This window comes from Chelonia mydas, chromosome 7 (assembly GCF_015237465.2).
Source record: "Chelonia mydas isolate rCheMyd1 chromosome 7, rCheMyd1.pri.v2, whole genome shotgun sequence".
Lineage (NCBI taxonomy): Eukaryota > Metazoa > Chordata > Testudines > Cheloniidae > Chelonia > Chelonia mydas.
Genome location: NC_057853.1, coordinates 41,130,222 through 41,154,281, shown reverse-complemented (window position 1 = coordinate 41,154,281; position 24,060 = coordinate 41,130,222). Strand labels below are relative to the sequence as shown.

The 24,060-nt window shown below is 38.4% G+C and overlaps 2 protein-coding genes and 1 long non-coding RNA gene across 21 annotated transcripts in view; 1 reads left to right on the top strand and 2 right to left on the bottom strand.

The window, feature by feature from the left end:
• Positions 1–15,400, top strand: part of PRKCD (protein kinase C delta) — a 123,982-nt gene extending 108,582 nt beyond the window's left edge. For 5 of the 7 annotated variants that reach the window (XM_043550507.1, XM_037904610.2, XM_027817981.3 and 2 more), the window contains 8 exons: positions 847–974; positions 1,942–2,115; positions 2,761–2,852; positions 5,753–5,815; positions 9,462–9,600; positions 11,841–12,029; positions 12,685–12,813; positions 14,519–15,400. In XM_043550507.1, coding sequence (XP_043406442.1) covers positions 847–974; positions 1,942–2,115; positions 2,761–2,852; positions 5,753–5,815; positions 9,462–9,600; positions 11,841–12,029; positions 12,685–12,813; positions 14,519–14,677 — 1,073 coding nt within the window. In that variant the 3' untranslated portion in view covers positions 14,678–15,400. The remainder of the gene's footprint in view (positions 1–846; positions 975–1,941; positions 2,116–2,760; positions 2,853–5,752; positions 5,816–9,461; positions 9,601–11,840; positions 12,030–12,684; positions 12,814–14,518) is intronic. The other 2 variants (XM_037904611.2, XM_043550509.1) reach the window with 1 other exon arrangement.
• LOC119566804 lies at positions 5,102–19,310 on the bottom strand. 2 transcript variants are annotated; one of them, XR_006292058.1, is made up of 6 exons: positions 19,137–19,310; positions 18,313–18,432; positions 16,350–16,463; positions 15,813–16,000; positions 12,837–12,957; positions 5,102–6,418 (listed from the first exon to the last, which is right to left on the bottom strand). It is a non-coding gene; the product is annotated as an uncharacterized LOC119566804 (long non-coding RNA). The 2 variants fall into 2 exon arrangements; XR_005226186.2 differs by having other exon boundaries at positions 18,313–19,308.
• A 437-nt stretch (positions 19,311–19,747) lies between these two features.
• PFKFB4 (6-phosphofructo-2-kinase/fructose-2,6-biphosphatase 4) overlaps positions 19,748–24,060 on the bottom strand; it is a 91,031-nt gene continuing 86,718 nt past the window's right edge. For all 12 annotated transcript variants that reach the window (XR_006292057.1, XR_006292056.1, XM_043550510.1 and 9 more), the window contains one exon: positions 19,748–22,233. Coding sequence is in view for 7 of the 12 variants with exons in the window: in XM_043550510.1 (XP_043406445.1) it covers positions 22,174–22,233 (60 nt within the window). In the remaining 5 variants the exon portion in view is untranslated. The remainder of the gene's footprint in view (positions 22,234–24,060) is intronic.

The window sequence follows — 24,060 nt, the reverse complement described above, 5'->3', positions numbered from 1 at the left end:
TGTGGATGGTCCCATGAAGTCTGATAGAACTACTAGGATCAGGTAAGAGATGGTAACTGAAGGTTCGGAGGTGGTATTTTTTTCTGCTGTTCTCTACTCCTTGTGTATTGAGCTGATTTTATTGAATTGCTCAGTAAATGATCCCTCTTAATGCATCTTTCCAATTTGCCACACTAATTTCTGGCAAGAAAGGCCTGAAGAAAGTATAGTATAGGCATATTGGACCAAATTCTTTCCTGCAGTACCCCGACTTTGACATGCTGCCAGTGCAAAGCAGCTTTAAAACTGGCATAGCCCTCAATGGGAGAATCAACTCACCATATGAGGATCCTCTGGCGGCATAACAATTCCTGTGCTTATACCCCTAAGTTTGAGTACATGGCTGGTAAAAAGGGGCGTAGCCAAGGTTTCCCTGCCTCGCGGCAGTCTGTAGCTGTTACAATGGGCCATTGCCACCCTACATAAATTAGAGAAGTTTAGTCCCCCAGTGCTGTAATCTGGTACACAACGAACCCAGGATCAGAGAAGATGGTTTAAAGCGGCCGTTAACAAACACCCTCCCCCTAAACAAGAATACCTTGCATTCTTTGGGCAGAGCGGATGCTCAGGGCCTTTGAGCATAATATGGATTTAGTAAAATGTCAGGTTTTTAGTAAAATCCCAGACTTAGACCAAAAATTTTAACTCCATTTGAATGATTTAGCTTCTTTGTAAGGTCCTCATGTTTATGGTCACCAGAGTCAGCAGCAGATTTGATGAACTATTGGCAGTCAAAAGTCAGAAACTATAGGAATCTCTGTCATGAAAATTGCCTATGCTGAATTTAAAAATCATGGTTTGCATTAGCAGATAACAGCGAGTATGATAAGCTCTGGGAGGGAAATACACCAAGACCAGCTTCACGAACCAGGAGAAAATTCACCATAGACAGCTTTATCTTTCACAAAGTACTAGGGAAAGGAAGCTTTGGAAAGGTGCGTAACAAGTGGGAAGCACTTAAGTTGATTTGCCTTTTATTCTGAAGTGTTATGGGCTAATTTCACTTAAGCAAACAATCTTCATTTTGTGGGGAGAGAATTTTATTAACCCTTTGTTGTGAAACTATTACTGCTAAAGGAATGGATTGTGATCATCTGAGCCTCAGGCATAAGAAGTCCCAACCCTGTAAAATTGCAACCAACCAAGAGCAGTGCTGGAACTTAAAAAAGGATCTACGATGCACTACCTCCCATCCCTTTGTTTCTTGATTTCTTCCTTTAATATCCAAAAAGATGCATATGCCTTTATGCTCTACAGTATGAAACAATGCCATGCACTCATATGCACAACATAGCTGTGGCTACAGAGCACCCCAGTGCAGTGGAACCACCATGGTTGAGTTGGACAGAAGCAGGGTTGCTGCAGAGCAGGAGTGACTCCATGTCCTCTGTCTATGGTGGAGCTGAGTTCTATGCTTGCCTTACATAGGCCCACAAGGAGGGGGATTTTGGACATGGTCGTTTGCCTCATCTGTGAAATAACCCAACTAAGAAAAATCTCAAAGGGATGAACAGGGTTCATGTCCTTTCTTCTAATCCATGAGCTCAAGTGATTGCAACAGAGGAGCTGCACAGATGTCCTACATTTTGCCACCTGTTTGGGCTGGTACACCACAATTTCTGTGATGCACCCCATCATAGAATCCTAGAATATCAGGGTTGGAAGGGACCTCAGGAGGTCATCTAGTCCAACCCCCAATAAAACCATAAAATCCATTAGCTTTGCCTTTGGGCTGAGGGGCTATAGAGGGGTGGTGTGAATCTCCCTATTTTTTAATAACTTTTTTGTAGTGCTTTGCAACCTTCTTTAAATGCCTGGTCCTAAAATCCTCCTCTGCTGATTAGCAGCATTAGCTAAATCAACTTTTCTTACATATGCCCTGAAGTCTTCCTATGTTTGCAGGTTCTGCTTGCTGAACTGAAAGGGAAGAATGAATTCTTTGCTATTAAAGCTCTGAAAAAGGATGTGGTGCTAATCGATGATGACGTGGAATGTACCATGGTGGAAAAGCGGGTCCTAGCACTTGCATGGGAAAACCCATTTCTTACTCACCTCTACTGCACATTTCAGACTAAGGTATAATACAGATTTAACTTTTGCCTTTATGGGAATACTGGTATCAGTAACAAAGCAAAATGGATTAGTGACCAATCTGTTTCTCTGCATGAGTGAAATATGTTTTAATTGACTGGAGGTATTGGCTCTGATTCTTCCCTGCCTTCCACTTTGGGTAGGAGTTTGTGCAAAGTGGGTATAAAATAATACTAAGTCAGACTGGCACAGAACAACATTTACAAAGTCTACAGCCAGAGAGAGGAGTTTTAATTTAAACACTTCAATTACTGGTTTCATCCTGGATTACATGATCTAAGATGATGACTCACATAAGTTAAGGGAAGCACAAATGGAAGATTCATTAAAATGTACATTCATATCTGACCTGTAAGCACATGAACTCTGAAAATAAGACGCATAGGAAGTCTTTGAGCTAATGAAATCTGTAGCAGTGGGACTCTTGATTTTTGTGGGGGTGTGAGCAGGAGGGAAAAGCTTGTGCATGCTGGGAAAGTCAAAGACCATTCCGTAAAAGCCATTTGCCAACTTCCTCTCTCCCTCACCACTTCTTAGTCCTTTTCTTGGTCAGAGGGAAGCAGCACCTCCATGCTGGGTCACAATTGCATAAGCAAGTTAATTTTGTGTTCTCTCCTGCTTTGTAAATAGGATCATCTGTTTTTTGTTATGGAGTTCTTGAACGGAGGGGACCTGATGTTCCACATACAGGACAAGGGGCGCTTTGATCTCTTCAGAGCAACGTAAGTCCCAAATAAGTGAGCTACTTTGCTACTTGCTTTTCTTGGAGTTTTTAAAATAAGATTTAAACAAAAAAATGCATCTTGGACAAGCTGTGCTGAGAGAACAGTTCATGGTTTTTGTTTGTTGTTTTGTTAGTTTTTACTGCTTATAGTTCTAAAGGACCTAGCGATTTCAGCCAATCTATTTAATTGGGTGAATAGTCAAGACATATTTGGAAGAGTTTATTCCATACACTGAATGACCTTCTGTAATAATGGACTGGTGGTGCGTGGTGGCACAGGAAAATGTTCTCTTATCCTTCTTTTAATTTCCTTTGTAGAGTTGGATTTGATTACATCAAATAGTCAGAGGAACTTAATAAGCCATTTCTAGACCAGAAAGAAGCTGCAGAATGTGAATTATGTTTCTTAGCAGTGCTTCAGATGCAATTTTCCTATTAGGATAGTGTCTTGTGCTAGACTCTGGGCCTACATCCTTATATATTGAACTCCTGCGTGTGAGAAAAATATGTTTCCCCCACGCCCTTCAATTTTCTATTTGATTGGCATAGTAAAAACAAGTAACCATTGATGAATTAGGGTGCCTTGTGTTGCAAACTTGATATGGTACATGGAGACTCTCTTCTTACTTGGCAGATTAGAATCCAAACATTTTCTGCCTTCCCGTCAAGCATTTCCATTGGGAAAATCAAAATGAAATCTTTCAGAATTCAAACGTTCTGTTTTATTAAACTGACCTGTAATGGTTCATTTTTAGATTCAGTTCAATAAAAAAAAATTCTGAAATTTCTGTTCTGAAATATTTTTTCTTCATAAATTTCAACTTCTTGTCCTGATTTGGAGTGAAAAGAGATGTCAAAATTTCCCACAGCTCTACCTCATGCTCCAAGCCAAATTTAAAGTGCAAACTTCGTTTATTATCTTAAGGTCCAAAAATTAGCAGAATAAAAACACCAAGCTAACTGGCTGGCGCATCAGAGTACGGTATCCACTTATTCTTTGTTTAAACTTCAAAAAAATGTAATTTCTCTTCTGAGTGTTTAGCAAAAGGAGACTGATTAGGTACAAATGCTTCCTGTGCTCTTAGCTGAGACTAGCAATGAAAAGAAAAATCACAAAAGAACTCATTCATATTTTAGTAGTAATGATTATGGATCATTTGTGGGCACATTGAGCAACTGATCATATGAAACTTCAGGCAGCAGGGTTGGTAGATATTAGACACCTTCTGCAAAACAGGTTTAAAAAGGCACTTGTCCTTTTATTGTCTTCATTAAATTTAGGGTGTGCAAAAATTTTAACAGGGAAGGGCATTGGGTAAACGTTTAATCTGTGTGTGACACTGTAAAAATTAAAAAAGCCTAGCAATGGACTTGATTATATGCAGTTTGGGATTACATGTAAATTATTATGTGCTGTATTAACAAATATCAAGTTTCATTTCATCACAGAGTTTTGGCATAAAAGACTGTGGGGCAAAGTCCAAGATGGATTTACAACAGAGGGACCCCACCTTGAAGCATTCACTCTCATGCCTAGCTATCCAGTCATATTACTTGTATTGCTTTCCATAAGAGAGCTTCTCAAATTACTTTTACTTGAACAGTAGGTTAGTGTGCAGGATATGGAGAGTATCTTTTTCCACAGTGTGTTTTTCAGAAGCTCTGGGTTGGTTGCCAGATGCATCTTGTTTCAGGAATGAAAACAAGTTGGCAGCTGGGTTTTAAAATTATTCAGTATAGCTCTTCGCAAAAGGGAGGGAGTATTGGAAGCTTGAAGGGATCCTTTTATTCTCTTCCTCCCCCCTTCAAAAACTCCATGTTAAACTTGGCACATCCTACTTTTAGGACTGCCAGCGGGGGGCCACATAGACAACAGAGACAGAGCTCCCTCCTGTCCAGATTCTGAGTGCACTGCTAGGATCAGAGTTTGATCCGACTCCAGTTTCCCCAAACAGCAGTGAGACCTCCCAACAAACTTTACAGGAGGCCACTTTCATTAAGAGACACCCTAGGGTATCCCCAAACTGTCTACAGTTCTGTTTCGTCTGTCTTACAAGACCAACCTCTGTTAAACCACAGCCTCTTGTGTAATGTCTTAAGGCTGGTTTTCTCCGCAGTTTAAACTCAGGTTCATCAGACATCGTCTTTCCATTCAAAATCTAAGTAAAATTCAACAAAAATCCCATGCACAGATATTTTGGTGAATGCTGAAGGAAGGTGTTTGGCTTTGTTCAGCTCTACCTTTATTTCACTGACTTCTTTTATAGTCAGGTTTACTATTGAAGGATGGGGTGTAATGTTCTCTCGCATGAAGAACCTCATCCATTTTAAGGTGATCCCATGAGATTCCTGGACTCTCACTTTTTATTCTTTACTGTTGCCTCTTGAAGCTCAGCTATGCACCTCTCCAAGTGTGTAAAGGAAGATTAAAGGTTAGATCAGGAACAGTGTTCCATGGTGGAAACAAAGCATCAAGAAAAGGAAGTTGCTATCTTCCATAATGTTTGGAGTTGTGTGTATAGAACTGAACAGTAGTGTTATAATAAAAACCTTGTAGCTTTCAGGAGAGATACCAAAGTGATATTGTAAACTGTCAGGCCCCATTCCTTGAAAGATATGGCAGATATGAGAGATTAATTTTAACTGCAGTTTTATTACATACAGTAATTCACAAGTAACAGTATTCAATACTGCATTACGTCCATATTGCAAGCTATACAGGGTAATGATGCAAAAACTAAATACATGGGATTCCCCCCCCGCCCCATAATGGTTATGTAAACTTACAGTACTATTCATCTTTCATAAAAAAACTGGTTTTCTTAGTTGTGTTCACAATGTAGTAAATGTCTTGTTTAACTAAGGAAGCCAGTTTGAAGTGTTGTTGCTCTATTTCAGGTTTTATGGAGCTGAAATAGTATGCGGTTTACAATTTCTTCACAGCAAAGGCATTATTTATAGGTGAGTAGTGAGCGCCTCTGATATGGGGCCCTTGACACTTGGTATATTTCTTGTGATGTATTAGTGGATTCTGTGATTAACCTACAACCAGGACATATACAAGGAACAGTTCTTTATTAATACCCTTGGAATAAAATCAAATGTTTAAGATGGAATTCAGCAAGTACTTGAGATGAATCTATAATTGTTTTCTCGTGTTTTCTCCTTGGCAACAAGAATAATGAAATAATTATTTACATTACACAGAAGTGTCTTTGTTTCACATTAGTTATTGCCAAGCACCGTATTCAGACTGAGACAGTTTGACTTTATGTTGGTGGTAATGGAGATTTAGAGGTTCCTTGAGGCTGTGTTTATTTCTGTTGACTTCTTTGTGAAAAGCACTGCAGCTAAAGCTCTCTGCTGCTGCCGTCTCTAGGAAATAAGGAGAGAGACACTGCTTCCTGGGCTGTAACTTCAAGTCAGAAATGAGCTTGCAGATGTCCAATTCTTCACACTGTGTTTAGACCTTGTGGGCTACATTCTGATCTCAAGTGCAATTGGGTAAATATGGTGTAACTCCATTGCCTGGTACTGCTGAGATCAAACTGTCACCTCTTTCCCCTATTGAAACATAAAAGTAAGAGGCAGCAAAGGTTAAGACTTAAGTTACTATGTAATACCCTGGTTCAGCATATATGTACACTTGCCTATATTTAGTCGTGTACCTAGGAGAAAAAAAGACTAGCTGTATGCTGTGATGCTGGTGCTAGTTCTGATAACACTAGCCTTTATGTGCTAAACTTAAAGGGTGAGGATGGGCCCCCTCTTTTTAAAGAGGCAGAGGGGAGAAAATGTTCCACTGTATGTTTTCTGTGGATATTTGGGATGCATCTCCTGTATACATTCAGAAATTTGCTAGTAGTTGATGGAAGTGGGTGATGGTTAAGGCAGCCCACAACAGTGCATCTTCACAGAAGGGCTGTAATGTGCAGGTGGCATGGGAAAAGGCAATGGAAGGAGACCCCAAGGCACTTGACAATCAAATGAAAAACCCTTATTTAACTGCCTAAGGATTTATCTATATGAGGACATCTACCAGCAAAACAAATGGTGGAAACACACTCTTATTCTAGAAGAGGTGCCCCCACCCGAAACGAAGTTCTGTTGGTAAATTTTCCCCTGTAGACAAGCCCTAAAAATCAATACAAACTTAAAATATTTGTGATGCTGGAATGAACACATTCCAGGTGAATTTTCAAAGGTTATTTGATTTTAATGGAGTAAACTAACAATCATTTAAATGAGAATGATGTTTCTGTCTATGTATCAACAGCCATAATCCAATGGGACAGGTAGGGGGTCATGTCCAGTCTTGGAGAGAAGGATTAATGGTGCAGCCTGTCACACCATGTGCTTCTGGAGTGGTCAGGGACAGTTCTGACATTTGTTTCATGATCTTGAGCAGTAGATCACCCTCTCTTGACAATCTTAGCAGCTGCTTTGGGGAACTCACCAAGGGAGAAAAAGAATTTCCAGTCATCTTGTGAAACATCTGCTCTAATCATGTCCGTATAGGTCAGTAACAGGGTTGTTGGCAGCTGTTCAGTGCGCCTTCCTTGGTATGTGGTGTTGCACAAAAAAATGCGTAACACTTCAAAGAAAATGTAAATGCTTTTCCTGAAGACCTGGAGATACTGCATCAATAATGTTCACACCATTAAGAGTTAAATGATTTAACAAGACTTCAGAAAAACGGCATGAACACAGTGTTTAACATTAATTTACAGTGGTCACAGTGAAGTGTAGGGCAACCCCCTGCTGCTGTACAGTCATCTCTGACTAGACGCCAAGTATAAGCTGGTTGGACTTTGGATGAAATCTCATTCTGGTCATACCAAACTTCCAAAAACAAAATTTAGTACAAATGAATCTGAGTGAGTTTCTGGGCACACAGATTATTGCCCTAAGAGACTTCAAAGCAAGTATCTAGAATTATAGAACAGAATTAGCAATAATGCTATGGTCTATAATCTTCACAACTGAACAAAACTAGGCTGACATTTCAGGATATGTCAGGGCTATTGCTATTTCTATTGGCAGCATACAAGTGGTGACAAGGTAGTTGGAACTATTTTTTAACCCTGGAGGAAATAACTGAAGGCAAGAATTCAACTTTCATAGGGAGCTGTGTTCCCAACTCACCTAACCACTTTTGAAAATCCCAGCCACAAACAAGAATCCGTGCATTTGCTACAAAACAGAGATGTAGAGTCCAAACTGAGCTGCTGTAAAGCAGAACACAAGTCTGTTCTGTGGTTCATTAGCGTCCCAAGGATTTCCACAGAGGATACTAATACATGAAGTCTGAAAAACTGAACAAGGCTAATCACTAAGATAAATGCCATCTTTGCAACATGGGTAGGGAAGAGCTGGGATGTTTCAGTTAATCATTGTGCAGGCATCTGTTCAATGGCAATAGATTCTCATGTGGAGTAGCTTCAGAACAGTTGTTGGAAGGTAGACATTGCTGTTCCAAAATCCTCAGACACTTTGCCTATGATTTGTTCCCTTCATGCTATGGCAGGGACCCTTACAAAATATTTGTGAGCCATTTGTAAAAGGTAGCTGTTTTCAGGTCTTTTAGTTCTTGCAAATTGTGGGTTAGTAAGTCTCTGGAATTAATAAGTTTCAGAGCAGCAGCCGAGTTAGTCTGTATTCGCAAAAAGAAAAGGAGGACTTGTGGCACCTTAGAGACTAACCAATTTATTTGAACATAAGCTTTCGTGAGCTACAGCTCACTTCATCGGATGCAACTGTAGCTGTAGCTCACGAAAGCTTATGCGCAAATAAAATTTGTTAGTCTCTGGAATAAATAAGTAATTCTGTACCAAACATTTAACTTCTTCCCTTCAACCACCAATGCAAACAGGGACTAGGAGAGATTGTCCTGAACATAAGTCTATTTCCTTCTAGGTAATAATATCACAATGGATTTTGGCAAAAGGCAAACTTGGTAAAGATAAAAAAATAGATTATAGTAATTTACCATGTGTTTACAGGGAAAGGGAAGAACTCATAGTTATAATAGATGCAAGTAATGGTAGGAGTGCTGCACCTAGCCGTGGCTCCTGTGGTTATGTTTGCAGAAACTTCAGTTTTACCTCGCTCGCTTCTTAGGTATTGTCTTAATGTGGAAATAGTTGAAACATGGAGGGGAGGGGAGGGGACACAACAAAATTGTTTTTTGGATTCACATTTACAGCCAGGTGAAATTTTTTCTGCAAAGACTGCAGATACAGCAACACTGAAATATTTCAGAGATTTGCATAGATCTTGATGAATTATTACAGTAAAAATCAAGACATTTGTTTAAGTTTCCTAAAATATAAATGAAAACTTTTCTCTGATTTGCTGAAAGTTTTGGAAATAAATTTTTGGTTCCATCCAAATAAAAAAAATCTGTTATTTGCCCAGATCTACTAACAATATAAATAACTTGCACTGAGAAATATGGGGAAAACATACTTTCAAAATTACTAAAATAAGTATGTTCACCCGGTGAGAGGCAGTAATGTGCTTTTCTGGCAGTAATGTGTCACTTGTTTTCAACAAAGCAGCATACTGAAATTTTGTTTTGTTTTTTTTTTTTAACCTTTCCCTCTAGAGACCTCAAACTGGACAATGTGATGCTTGATAAAGAAGGCCACATCAAAATAGCTGACTTTGGGATGTGCAAAGAGAACATGGTTGGAGAGAACAGAGCAAGTACTTTCTGTGGTACCCCAGACTACATAGCACCTGAGGTAAGCACAGAACCAGTCAAGTGCTTAGAAGAGCAAAGTTCCGATACTGACAATGGTAATGCGGAATTTGTTTAGCAAGCCTCCTTTGGCACTCACCAACATGTAATTATATTTCCTTTCACAGAATAATGGGAATGTCTTATTTTAAAAATATTTATTCCTAAATGCTAGTAATCCAATTAGAAAGAAATTAATCCAGATGCTGTCCTAAAAATACTGCAGAACTCTCAAGCATGCACTGGGGTTTTGAAATATCAATTCATTTTTTATATTAAATCTATCCAGCTAGTGAAGTTTTAAGCAGCCGTTATCCATTCTGCCTTATTGCCCAATGAACACTGGATTAATTCCACCATGAATACTGTAGTTCTTCTCCATGATTGTGAGGCACCTTGCCACTTACCTGCCCTTAGTGTGAGGAAGTCTTGTCTCTGTCTGCTGTGGATCAGCTCCCGAAAACCATTACCCTCTGGCAACACAAGCACTGCCTTCTAGGCCTCCCACTCTCTGTACAGGTAGCAACAGGCCCATGCCATCCACTGGGCTGTCAGAGTGTCCCTCAGGAATGCTCAGCCTCTGTTCCCCTGAACACTCACAGAACTTAAATCTGCTCTTCCCAAAGGAATAGTACACACCAAGTTGTAAGATTCAACTCACAATCAACACTTTTCATGAGTGCTGTGGGTGAAGCAAACAACCATGGGTTTACTATCAAACAAAGGAGGTTCACATGATAGAAAATGAGAATACTAGAAAAATGGTTACATATAAAACAAAATCAATGCACTTTCTAGAGACTAAAACTTAATTACAAGGCATTCCCCTATTTCCTACAAGATCGTTTACCTCAAATCCTTTCCCCAGCATTTTCAAGCAGAGTGACTGAGACCCTGTCTCATGAGGACAAGCTTGCTAGCAGCTTGGCCACACAGATGGAAAGAATGAGGATGTACCTGTGTCCCATAGTTATACCACCAAAAGTTCATTGTCCTTTTTATAAAGTGCTAGTTCACGTCTTCCTGTATATTTCCTCTCTGAAGATTTCACAATCCTTCCTCAGCATTGAGCTCAGAGAGTAAATGGAGGTCCATTATGAACCATATGATTCTTAATTTACAGTGTAAGCAGACATTTTGTGCCTGAAAGAAAACCTGCTTTTTACGTGTGACCAGTTGCTAGTCACAGACCTTAAGAACATAATTTTCAGTGTGTGTGTCTGAGCTCTTTGAGTCCATCACATTCTTCTGGTGATCCCTGCCAGCTGGAATCCAGACGTTCTAGTGTTACACATACAGCGCTACCTGCATAATGATGCCCTTCATCTAAAATGTTAACTTGGTCAAAATTCAGAGCTGGTCTTTGCTGGCTCCTTCTCCCGCATCATGAAATTCAAAATCAAACCAACTTGTAGGTTAAAAAAAACATTTTGATTTTGATTTTTGGCAGGGGGGGGGGGGGTGCGGCTTTGGAATTCAATGGGACTTGTGCTCTTGAAATCTCACCTGTACTATAGTCCAGAATGAGATAATTGAAATCCTAGTTACAGCTGTGAGAGCTCCGTCACAGCAAACGTCCATTTGTTAGTAAATCATTTTCTTTTATCATAATCAGTCTTGTTTCCTCCAGTCATACAGTTCCTCATCGTGCACAGGAGTGGCAGTGACTTACACGAGGGCAAGTGGGAAGAGAATTAAGTCCACTCTCTTCTAATGATTGAAAAACTAAGTTGTCAGGTGCCCAACAATATTTCTGCCTAGGAAGTCCATGTTACAAGTGAACAACCAATACATTTACAAAACTGGACAAAAGTTTAGCTACTCAATTTCCATATCCAGCTAGCTACAATCTAAATTGTAGCCACTTAAGTAGGACATAGCTCCTTTTTCGGAGGTCAAAAACTTAATTAATTTTCTCTTCCGTGGCTTCTTGATTTGTGAAGATTTTGCTGTTTGAAAATGCCTCTCATTCTTTTTGCTGTAGTTGACATGCAGGTCTACATTGTGTATGAAAAGAAGCTATAAATCCCTAATCAGATAAATGGATTACTGGTAGAAAACTAAGTACTTATGACTTAGTATCCAAGCTGATTTAACCTGTTAAGATGCAGACTGTGATTTTGGACATGACCAAAAAATTATTTTTAAGTCTTTGCGGGCCTAGTTAAGTGAGCCTCTGGAGGTAGCATTTCCTTATTAAAATTTGTGTTACTCTCCCCTGCACATGTCTTGTCATGGCAACAGATTCTTCAGGGCTTGAAGTACACATTTTCTGTGGATTGGTGGTCATTTGGAGTCTTGCTGTATGAGATGCTTATTGGACAATCTCCTTTCCATGGCGATGATGAGGATGAGTTGTTCGAGTCAATCCGAGTGGACACGCCTCACTACCCGCGGTGGATTACCAAGGAATCAAAGGGCCTACTAGAGAAGGTAGGTGTTGGCTGTGACACAGTCGGTAGATCCTACTGTTACATTTGTATTAAGGGAAGGGAAGCTGGCACTAACTTCACCAAATTGCACTTTCAGGAAAATATCTCCTCATTAATAAAAATATTTCACTTCTGTGAAAGGTTTAAAATTGACTAGCCTTAGTCCTAAATCTGCTTTGGTTTCAGTTTAAGCCTATATCTATACTATGTTAGAGGGGACAGGGAAACCCTTAAGGTATGTCTGATCTGCAGTCACAGTGCATGCTCAGGTACTGGAACAGTGAAGCTGCAGGAGCATGCACTTCAGCCCAGGCTACCCCAGGGATAGTTAAACAGGGACTTAGATGGGTTTATACTGCCTATGTTGAAGCCCATGCTGCCACAGCTTCATTGCTTGAGTACCGGAGCTAGCTTGATTCAAGTTAGCTAAGGTATGTCTACGTGAACTGCAATCACTCTGTGTGATTGCTGCACAGACATACTTTGTTTTCACTGTCAGTGGACTACCTGTTCCTGTCAACCATATATACAATTCAATTCCACTGTCTGTGTTAGTGCCCATGTACCCCCAGCACCAGCTAAAGCCCTGTGTTCCCTTTCCCACTGAGGAGGTGTAAGGATACAGAACTCAATCTTATACACATTTTATTTCAAAGCTCTTTGAAAGGGATCCAACAAAGAGACTAGGAATTACTGGGAACATCAAGGAGCATTCTTTCTTCAAAACAATCAACTGGACAGCACTAGAGAAGAGGGAGATAGAGCCTCCTTTCAAACCAAAAGTGGTATGTATCATTCTGACACTTACTGTACTCTACATGGTGGTTTTGCACTGTTGTCACAGAGCTGGTTACCCCGATGATTCATATTGACTGTAAGAGCCAGAGCTGCTGCTGTCATTCTGAGTTTCCCAATTCTCATTCCTGAAACTAGAACGACAGGTGGTGACTTAAACAAAAACTGTTAGATAGTATGGCTATGAGGATGCCACTAGTAAAGATGCTTGTTGAAGAAACACGAAACCTTCAAGCTTTTTTTTTTTTTTTTTTAATAATAACAGATGGAAAGGAATGTGAACAGTCCATTAGTTAAAGCTGAATGGGGGAAATGAACTACAGGTGGATATAAGGATTTTTCAGTGAAATAAATAGTTGGACCAGCTGTAGATTTTTCCATTGCAGAGCATCCTGTACTTACATGTTATCAAGCATAGTGTGGGATTGCTCACATAATAAAAGATTATTAATTAATAATCTCATACTACCATTTGAGATGACACTTTAAAATAAGTATAAATTGTATATAAATAGTATATTCTATTATAAAGAATCAATCATTACCACTGCCACTCATACCAAAACATCTGAACAATGATTGCATTTCTCAATATATGTTTAATCCTTCCTGATATAAACGGATTAGGAATCTTCCATAGGCATACGTAAAACACTTCATTTAGCACCATGTGGAACAGTAACCAAAACCTGAGGCAATAGTCTATCTAATAGCAGTCTAGGAAATGCAAGTGTTCCACACCAGCTCAAATCAGTTTTCTTTTAATATCCAGGGGGAAGAAAGGATTTCTATTCTCCATCATAGGCACAGTTTAACTGTTAAGTTCTTTGGTGTCCATTTTATTGATTATGTTCCAGTAGTAATACCTGAGCTATCTACACACAAGCGTGTTGTAGCCCATATTAAGTTGGCTAGTACTCATTTTCAGCTGTAGCTTTTTCTTTGTTTGGTATTTACATGGCTCTTTCCCTCTATGTACACACCAGAAGGAGCTATCTAAGCCTAATTATTTGCCTTTATCTCCTCCCCTATAGAGAGCATCTAAGCCATGATGGAGTTCTGGCAATACCACTTTTAAAAAAGCACATCTCAGAACATGTCTAAACCTCTTAGTGATAATCATGGAATCTTTTGATTGATGGAGAATGAACAACTCAACAGATGAGTGTTCTGGTTTTCTCCATTGGGATCATGTTAGGTAATATCTCCATCATCCGCTAGCACAGTGGTAAGATCGTTAGTTAAAACGGTAACTGATAGGCCAACAAGTATGACTAAAATGAACTGCCTTTTCCTGTTGAAATGCTGGATGTGTTCATCTGCCTCAAAGTGAGCTTCCCATAAAGTAAATGTAGAAAGATTGACACTTTGAGCTTTCAGGAACGTCTACAGACTTCTAACCTTTTCAGGCTTCTACAAAGCATTACTTAACATCCTTCTCACTAGTTTGGCTTGAGTTTTCATCAGTAAAAGAGTGTGATTTAATACTCTTCCAATGATTAGAACTACTGGGGTGATAACTCTGAAAATATGCTTCGGTAATGTTCTGGGGGGATTCAAGATCTTACATATAGTAAATGAAGCATTGTAACGTTGTGCTCACAGTTACAGGTTTTTAAACTTTTTCTCTTTGCTCTTCTGCACAGCTTTGCTAAAGAAGCCACTAACTATTTCCACCCTCTTTGTTTAACACAGAAATCAGCAAGTGACTACAACAACTTTGACCGAGAGTTTCTGAGTGAGAAGGCACGGTTATCTTACAGTGACAAAAACTTGATCGAATCTATGGATCAGTCTGCATTTGCAGGATTCTCTTTTATTAACCCTAAATTTGAACAGATCCTGGCTAAATAGTCTCTGAACATTTGGGGTTAAATATTGTAAACAGAGGCTTCCAAACGCTAAGTGACATGTCTCTATACCTTTCCTTGAAAATAATATACGGTAGCATGAAAAATGTCTTACTGCTGATTAACTGGCAGTGGTTTTTTGCATGGTCAGGTTTAAGAAATGAAGAATTGTGTGCATTAATTGGCAAAATGTAAATTTTGTGTTTGGTTACTTAAATGTAATTGTGTATATATATATATATGCTGTATATTTTGCTCTGGAAACAAGACTTTAGAAAACTGTCTTTTTTTAAATATGGTTGAGGCCCTTTTATTCATCTTCAGTAAAATTATTTGAAGTTATATTAAACTTTTTGTGATTTTAGCAATTACACTTTTTTCTCCAAAATGACTATCTATTGTAAAAGGTAAACTGAGATTATAGAAACATTCCTGATTTAAAAAGCAAAGATTTTTTTTTAAGGATACTCTACCCAACACTAGTTTCTCTTTGTGTCAGATGTTAGCTCATTACGAACTAATACTCTTAAACTATTGTAAGACACCATCCAATATTTTAAGAACTCATGTAACTGTGGGACCTCCAGAGTATTCTGTGCCGAACAATTTCATAGCACAGTTAAGTAACAAATGTGTGTGTTGTCTGTGGCTATTCTCTAAGTTTAGCCTCTGTGTGTGTCTACTTTTTGAAACATAAGAATGATTAAATACTGCTGAATATAACTAATTTATCTCCTCCAACCAATATTACATCTCCTTTCTATCCTGCATCATTACAGTAGTTACGAGATTAACTGCTACAACCTTCCACCTGCAATGTAACTCAAAAGGATGGGTTACATTAGGAAAAAAGAAAGTAGTTCCCATTCATTATATGACATCTTTTTTCCATGTGCTAGATTTCATTGGTTACTCTAAATATTTATCCTTGGCAAACATACACATCAGATGTTCTGGCCCAAGTATCTGGCAGCAACCCACTTCCTAGAAGTAAATTTTTAGAGACTGAAGTACAAGTTTCCACTGCTATAAGTATAATGTATTAAAGTGCATTTATTAATAGACATGAGCAATAAGATCACTGCCTCTTACAAAAAAGCCCTGGTTCAGCTATTATATGGAATATTGGGTCCACTTACCTGGCCTTTCAGAGATGGAACATTTCCACTGAACTGCCAGCTGGTGATTTATATGGAATAGCAACCTATGTCCTTCAAATAGAATATCTGTGGCTCCATGTGTTTCAGCACAACTGATGTTAAAGCAAAGCCATGCTTCCACTTAGTAGGTTATAACCACATGTGAACTTTCCACAGTTCAATAACATCTGTACATGATGGGGGGAAAAGAATTCACCTGGGTTAAACCACTTACAAAACTAGTTCACACAGGTCTACTTCCAAGTAAACAGAAAGTTGAATATCATTTGGATCATAACCAACGTTAATGATAGAGCAAGATATACACCACTTGCTCTACTACATAAAATAACTGGGCCCGTAGCATGCTATGGACCTTAAACTAGTGGACAGATCAAATACTGAAGTGCTGCTGTCTAAGTTTATTGCATAAAAGAGGGCCCTGATTTGCTAACTGGTAAGAAAATTCCACAGCTATGTAACCGCTATTAGCCTAGCAAATAGTGCTTGCTACACAGCAAGAATAAAAACAGTTACCTATCAGATTGTCACAGAAGACAGCATACGCGTATGTGAGAGAGACAACCATTAAGTGTAGGTGCTTCAGCATATTTATTAGCCTCATGTCCATTAAGTTTAGAAAATCCTCTTCTGCACAGAAGCAATATAAATGTTAATTTCATAATCAAAACTGCTCATTAGTTCAACAATCAAATGTACCTAAGTGCACATAAATAGCTACAAGCCCCTATGCTGAGATCAAAAGGGAATCATTTCCTCCTTTGCATTTCTTTATCCAAGATGCACCCAAAAAATTGAGGGGGGTCCTCTAAGGATTTAGAACTATTGTTATTGAACATGAGAATATCCTATTGAAAACCTTCCTGAGGTACTGTGATAAACTGCAGAACTATGTTAAGAAAAGTCCTGTTAGTTTCAGAAGAACTTTCTAGTGAGTCCAGTGCTTAAACATGGAATATTTGGCAGAAGGTGAGTATGGTTCATTTAACTACAATAAAACCTTTCTGCACTAGATTTGCCAGAGATAGCAAGATTTAATTTTGCAAATCAGTGAGTAAGCAGACAATCACAAAATATAGTTTTGTTAATTATAATACTTCACACTATGCTACAGTATTTTACAGAACATATAGTGAAAGAATAGCAAAACCTGAAGTATGTCTACACTTGGAGCTGGAAGTGTAAATTCCAGCTCAAGGCGACATACCCGCACTAGTGCTGGTCAAGGAAGCATGCTAAAAAAAAAAAAAGTGTAGCCACAGCAGCAGGAGGGGCTAGCTGCCCCAAGTATATATGTAGCAGCTCAAACACATATGTACTTGGTGCTGCTAGCCCCTCCTGCCGCTACTATGCTATTTTTGAGCCCACTAGCTTGGGTATGTCTCTTCAAGCTGGAATTTACAGCTTCAGCTCAAAGTGCAAATATATCTTCAGTCTCAGGCAGATGAAACCTCCGTAGCACTGTACTACTGAAACAGGAAGACTGCTCGGGCCTTTTAAGTGAGGCTCCACTGTGGACTCAATCATGTAATACATTCTTGGTTTTGTTTTTATAAAAGCAGTGCTACTTTATAAAGTTGGGACCTACAGCTGGAACTTCAGTGTTCTCATAATAAATTCAGGTTAATAGAGGCAGACCCAGATTGGCATTTTATTTCATATAGAAGGGTTTGCCTACACACTGGGGATTTGCACTAATATCAGCTGCATAAGTGCAAACCCTCAGTGTAGGAAGAACAAAAATAAATGTAAAGTGCCATTTGTGGTTTCAAGCAGAGGTGACGGAACCATGGCTGCTAACCAATGGCTGAAAAGGGGGCAAATCACCAGAACAGAGAAGGCTTAGGTATGTTTTACCTGGCTACACTCTTGTTCTTTATATTTGAGATTGGTGGGCCTATGGATGCTTCAGAATGGTAGAGATGCATGCTAACAAATACAGTTTTAAATCAGGTTCTCAACACAATGCAACATCCTTTGGGGGTAGGCCTTCAAGAAGGGAAAATGTGTATCTGCTTTAACCAAGGAAAGAAGGAATTTTAAAGTTTGTCCAAAGAAAATAGAATTTTAACTGGTTAGATTTACCCATGCTCCTCTTTCAAAATGACCCTGCTCTACAAAGCTCTCTTTTCTTGCACATCATTCTAGTTAGTAGGAGATGCTGAAATGACTTGCTGGGAGTGCCTGCCTCAGCCAGTTGGTGTCCACACATGCATATCAATGTATCAGGAGGCTTAACGGACCAGTTCATGCAAGGGGAGCTAACATACCCTCCAACAAGTAACCAGACACTCATTGCAATCTTTATCTGCATCAGCACAATAAATATTTCAGGTTTAAGTCATTATAGATATTTGATGTATTGCTACTTAAGTGACAGTCTAATTCCCCACTGATAAATGGAAATGACTAAGGTGTTAGATCACTATCAGCGTCAGCCAATAATTAAATACAGAGATTTACAATCTTTATTACATACCTTCTTTCCTGTAATCACTGTGCATGACGGCCCCCTTATGGAAGATAGAAAATAACTGCAATCTACTATCTGGTTCCCAAACTGGTCTGGAGAGATGACTGGTGTTCTTAGTTCCAGCTGCTGCTAAAAGTGTCCATACAATTCACTGCAAAGAGGAGTCTCAAGGCCTTTTTAAAAAAGGCACCTGGAAATGAGTTACCTCTAATAAAGAATGTTACTACATTTGAGGAGAAGGGTATAGCAATTGCTGTGGTAGATAATACGCCACCAAGAGGGACTAAAGCTAGTAGCAATCAGTACTTTCCAAAGAGGAGGTGTGAATGGGAGAGGTGGTCACAACACAGTAAGCTGTGCTTCTCGATATGAACAAGTTTGAGAACCCCCAGTCTAGACAAATGACTACTGTTAAGTTTTGCCTTCTCATATACTGCAACAGAAATAGAAAAAGCATCTCAATGCAATTTATACATGCATAATGGACTATTTTAATCCAAATGCTACAGCAGAGTAACATTTTACTAACTAATTTGCAGCTACTGGTACTGAAGACTATCAGGTAGATGAAAATTAATCTTTTTTAAAAAGAAACCAAAGTTGTCCTGTTTTAGAATGTCACAAATCCTAAACATTTAGAATGACAACACATAACAGTTAATTTTCATTGAAATTCACAAAGCCTCAATTTACAATCATAATTTCACATGAATTTTGACTTGCTCTTCTATTTTAAATCTGAACTATTGCTATTGCAGAAGATTTTTGCCAATCTGAGCGGTTCTCAGCTTGTCTCACATATTGTAGGTAGTATAATCAGCACCTCTCACCTCTTTTTGCAGCAGATGATGATGATGAAATGAACTTAACCTTTACTCTCACACCTCTCTCCACCTGAGATACTTTTCACAAAATGTATTTCACAGCCTTCCACAGTGGACAAATTCATAAAGTGTGTTGACCTGAGGAGATATTTACACAACTCTAAATGTTACTGTAGCATAACTGGTTTAAGGGGACGAGGAAAGAAACACATATCTTGAGTTTTAATGTTTGATCTTTATTACTTGGCTCAAAGATCACACGAGATTCATTTTGCCTAGAAGATTAAGCTGAAGGCCAGTCATGTCAGAAAGGTTAGTTTAATCCCATCCAATCACTGCAACATAAAACAAACATACTAGGCCATGCTTAGAAATTAACCCCTCTGGATGATGACTCACTTTTCCAAACCAGATGGGAATATGTATACCGCTTTTAGATAGTAAGGAGTAATTCTTGCAATATATTTCCAGAACTCTCAATTTTTACAGGCGAGATAGGGGTGATCATTTACTTATTTTTACATTCTGATATTTTTTGTCTTTTACTAACTAAGATGCAGTCAATGACATTATTTGTAAATTAAAATAGAACTGACAGCTTCAGATTCTCCTTTTTATTTTCAAGTACTGACATACAATTTATTCACACTTGTGTACAATGATTTTTTAATATACAGTACATCCATCCTGCAAATGAGCAACCACTCTGATCACAGTATATTTAAAAGCAGTCTATAAAAATATCTACTATACGTAAAACATTTAGCCAAATAGAATTTTACAGCACCTTTGAAAGTTCTGAGATTAAAAACTCATATAGGAAAACATTTCCCTTTTATAACCATGCTTCCTTTGCTAGAACCAAGCTCAAAACTACAGTAGTCCAAACTCTGTCTTGGTAAACCTCTGCTTTTCAAAGCACATTAAGAAAATAATATTTGGGAATCTGCCTTGGATAACTATGGATAAAAGCTAGGCTTCCTCAATTTACCATCATTAAACATAAATAATCCCTACTGTAGATTATATGGCCCAGATCCAGAGGAAACAGGGCACATTAGAGGATAGGGCTGTTCTTCTGAACTATGAACAAATAGGTGATCAGAAGGGAACCCACTATATAGCAACTCTTCCCTCTCCAATATAAGCATCTTTAGGGTTTGTTTTGCTGTGCATCAATAAAGTCTTAGCAGTGCTTTGTGCTCTAACCTTAGACAACAACAATTAATACATCTAAATAAATATATTATTTACTTTTAAATGCATATTACTGGTTGCATGGATTACAGACAAAAAGCTTTTGATGCTAAGGTTTCAAGCAAGTGTTTTTGATATCCTATGCATTTGTTTTCTGAAATGAAATCTAGCTATATGGCTTACTTCCAGTACATTGACTATATTGCTAAGACTAGCTTAATAAAACAAATCACAACAGCAGCACGTATTAGAGTCCCCTGCCCTGCATAAAACAAAAAACAATTTAGCTCCTGCCTGCAAGCTACTTTGACAGAACCCAGTTCTCTACACTGAAATTCAACTAAACGTATTAACGGATAAATGCAAGAGTTGAATTAACCACCAAATAATACAAACATCAAAAAGATACTCCAATAACTAATGGCAGCTTTCTTCATTTCATTAACAATTAGGTATTGCTAACTATATCCTATCATCCAGCAACACATGTACACTATATATATATTGGTTTGGAACAAGGAAGGTAGTGAGTGGCCTTGACATGCATAGAAAATTCTACCACTTTTTAGCATTGGACGTAAATGCACTTGCAATTTCACAGAAAGTTAAAAAAGATTTTAAAAACAAAATACAGAGATGACATTTTAAAAAAAATCAATTTCCAAATTCACTCAAGGGTTTTTGTACTTATACAATTCTCCGGAGGCTAAAATTCTATTTTAACATTCTTCTCCTCTATTTACTTAATGCTCCCACATAGAAAACCTTATACTTTTAGGGTGAAATTCACTCTATTAGAGCCCATTTAGGGTTTACATTGAAGTTTTACTGCATTAAAGTGATGCATTGGGTCTTCTGAGGGCCCACTGAATGGGAGTATATTTCACCCTGAATGTGGAAGATGTGTCCTCTCCTGGAAAGGCTGCTTAACCTGGATAGTACAGATATTCTGAAAGATATCTGTCATCTTACCCTTTATAATCTCTTTCTAGGGTAATTAGACTATTAACAAGCCAGCTATCTGTACTTAAAACCATCCTTCCATAACGATCAACTGTATAATAGTGTACCCTCACCATGGTACAAAATGCCATTTTGCATGGAGAAGATAAACTTACTGTGATAGCAAAGCCTCTCTTGCTGTCAATATAATATAATTTAATATATATAATCAAATATTTTTCTTGGCAAAGGGGAAAGCATCCCCATTTCAAAAGACACACATACATGGTGCTTTGCAACACCTGAACTATGCTCAAACATCGATAGGGGACGAAAAAAGAGTACTTGAGAAACTTTTTCGGAGCAAGCCTCCAGTATAAAGTGGTTTTGTATCAAATGGAGCCTCCAATGCATTAAATGCAGAATTTCACATTAAAAAAAAAATACACACACACTAAAAAAAAGTCATGTAACTCTAGGCAGTCATTCACAGTAAAAATAAGAGGTACTCTTAGAAAAGCCATTATTGAAAAAAGTAAAAGTTCAGTTAAAACTTGACAGTAAGCTGAGAAGAGCAATTAACAATCTTGCATGATCCACAGGTGAAGAATAAAAACAGCTGAAAAACTGCATATTCACAGAAGAAAAATTAATAGCAACTTCACTGGGTTTCCCATAAATATTTCCAGTCTTGCACATTTCAACTTTCAGTATTAAGAGTCCTCCAGAATCGTGGGTTTTCCCACAAGTCATTGAATCACATTCTAAAAGCCTTACAGTCAGAGGGAGTGCGTGCATATGACATTGCTTGACCTCCTTGGATGTCTTCTCCAGTCTCATGTACCTGAGCTATTTCCTTAGTGCTTCTGTAGCAGGCAGGGGATGTTGTCATGGTCCACGGCAGTTACAGATGATTAGGTACTGTCCTCAAGGCTTCCTCTCTCGAGCGATCCACACCTACATTCTGCAAGCCAAAGACAGAAAGAAGATTTAAGCAAAGTTTCTCCCTGCTTTGCAGTAGGTTTTTACTCAGTCTATGGCACATCACAAAGGGCAAAAGACAGACAGAATTTGGTTTTTTTACACAACACTTTGGACACATTTTCTCAGAAGACTTAATAAAATGAGACATAAGGCCCAGCCTACACCAGCCAGTATATAGAGTTCAAAAACCATGATTAAAACTTCATGCTAGCTATTAAGTTCTCTATAAAGCCAACTCTCTAATACCAGACCACAGACCTTCTTTGCTGCCAAAAAAAAGCATCTGTTAGGACATCTGTTAAAACACCATTACACCAACTGTTAAAACACTCTCATGCTGTCCACTGAGCATGTGTCTTATTAAGTTTATCTTTAAAGATGTGGTTCCTTGTCCACACTGTGCACTATGTCAGTTTACCTGGACCTGCACTCCTTGTACGAGCATAACCTCAGATACAGCCTTGCAAAGACTCCCAAGGAAAATGAGGTAGCACTATGCACTTAGCGATAACTGTCACACACCTCTGGGATTAGGTCCTGCTTGACTAAGATGGGGAAAATGGGTCAGGTCCCCGAGTTACTCACTTACTCATCCCCAAAATAGTAACTGTTCATAGTTCAAGTTTTATTAGCTAGTAGCGGATTTTATATTAACTGAAATGGAGTGAATTCATTTTTGTTGGTTTCTGCAGTCTTAGAGAAAGTGTTTTTTAATTAACTATCTTCTCTGGTCTCACAAAACCAAGGTTACATTCAAGGTTATTTGCTGGATAAGCAAAATGTAAATAAAACTGAAGGGTCTATTCTCCCCTCCCCACAAGCATACAATTACTGTTAGGGCATTAGATACTATCATTCATATTATGGGCCTATGAGCCACTGCGTGGCATTTAGATGTGATTTTAAAACCACTTTTTCTACCATCTGACTCCAGTACTGTCCCCAAAGCTGTTTGGATAGCATATGAAGTTTCTATACCACTCTAGTTTCACTCTGAAACCATATAAATTTTAACTGAGAAGTAACAAGTCTACAGAACTTGGGGAAGAAGATGGCAGAGAAGTTTTGCAAAGCGTTCTCTAATGTAAAGCCCTTTCTTTCAAGAACTCATCCTGTTTAAAAGAAAGAGGAAACCCCAGCTGCAAAGACCAGTGATGCCACAGGAAAAACTCCCGCTGGCTTTCCATCAGGCCTGTTATCAATGGATGGGAAACATAGCAGCTATTGTTGACTTTGCCACAGACCATCTCCCAGTTCTGTGTTTTAACCACAAAGCCACTCTCCTATTATAAACATTATAAATTACCTTTACTGCACATTCTATCTGAATTTGCTTTTATTACTGCACCTCAGATTTTCATGAATTGCACAAATTTCACCAGGAAAAAAAACGATCTTTCTATGTAGTCTAAAAAGATATTTGAACTTCTTTTTTGATTTTGTTTTGGTCTAAAGGGCAATGAGGGGGCAAAGCTATTGCAGTACAACTGTTAAATAATAAGAGCTGGCACTTTTAGTGGATTTATCAAGCTCCTCCTCTACAGCACACACCCAGTCAATGACTTGATTTAATAAAAAAAATTAAAAATTGAGTTGAAAATTAATTTTGGGATGATTAGTTGCAAGCAACTCAGGTCTTTATTATACTTAATGGGATACTATCAAGTTACTGGAAAACAATTCATTTTCCAAAATAAGTTTAAACGTGTTTCAGGGTTCTACACCTGCCAATATGCCCAACAACCATAACTGCTAGTCAATTTTTGTGGTTTTAAACTCATATTTGCCTTTAAAAAATATTCTTGTT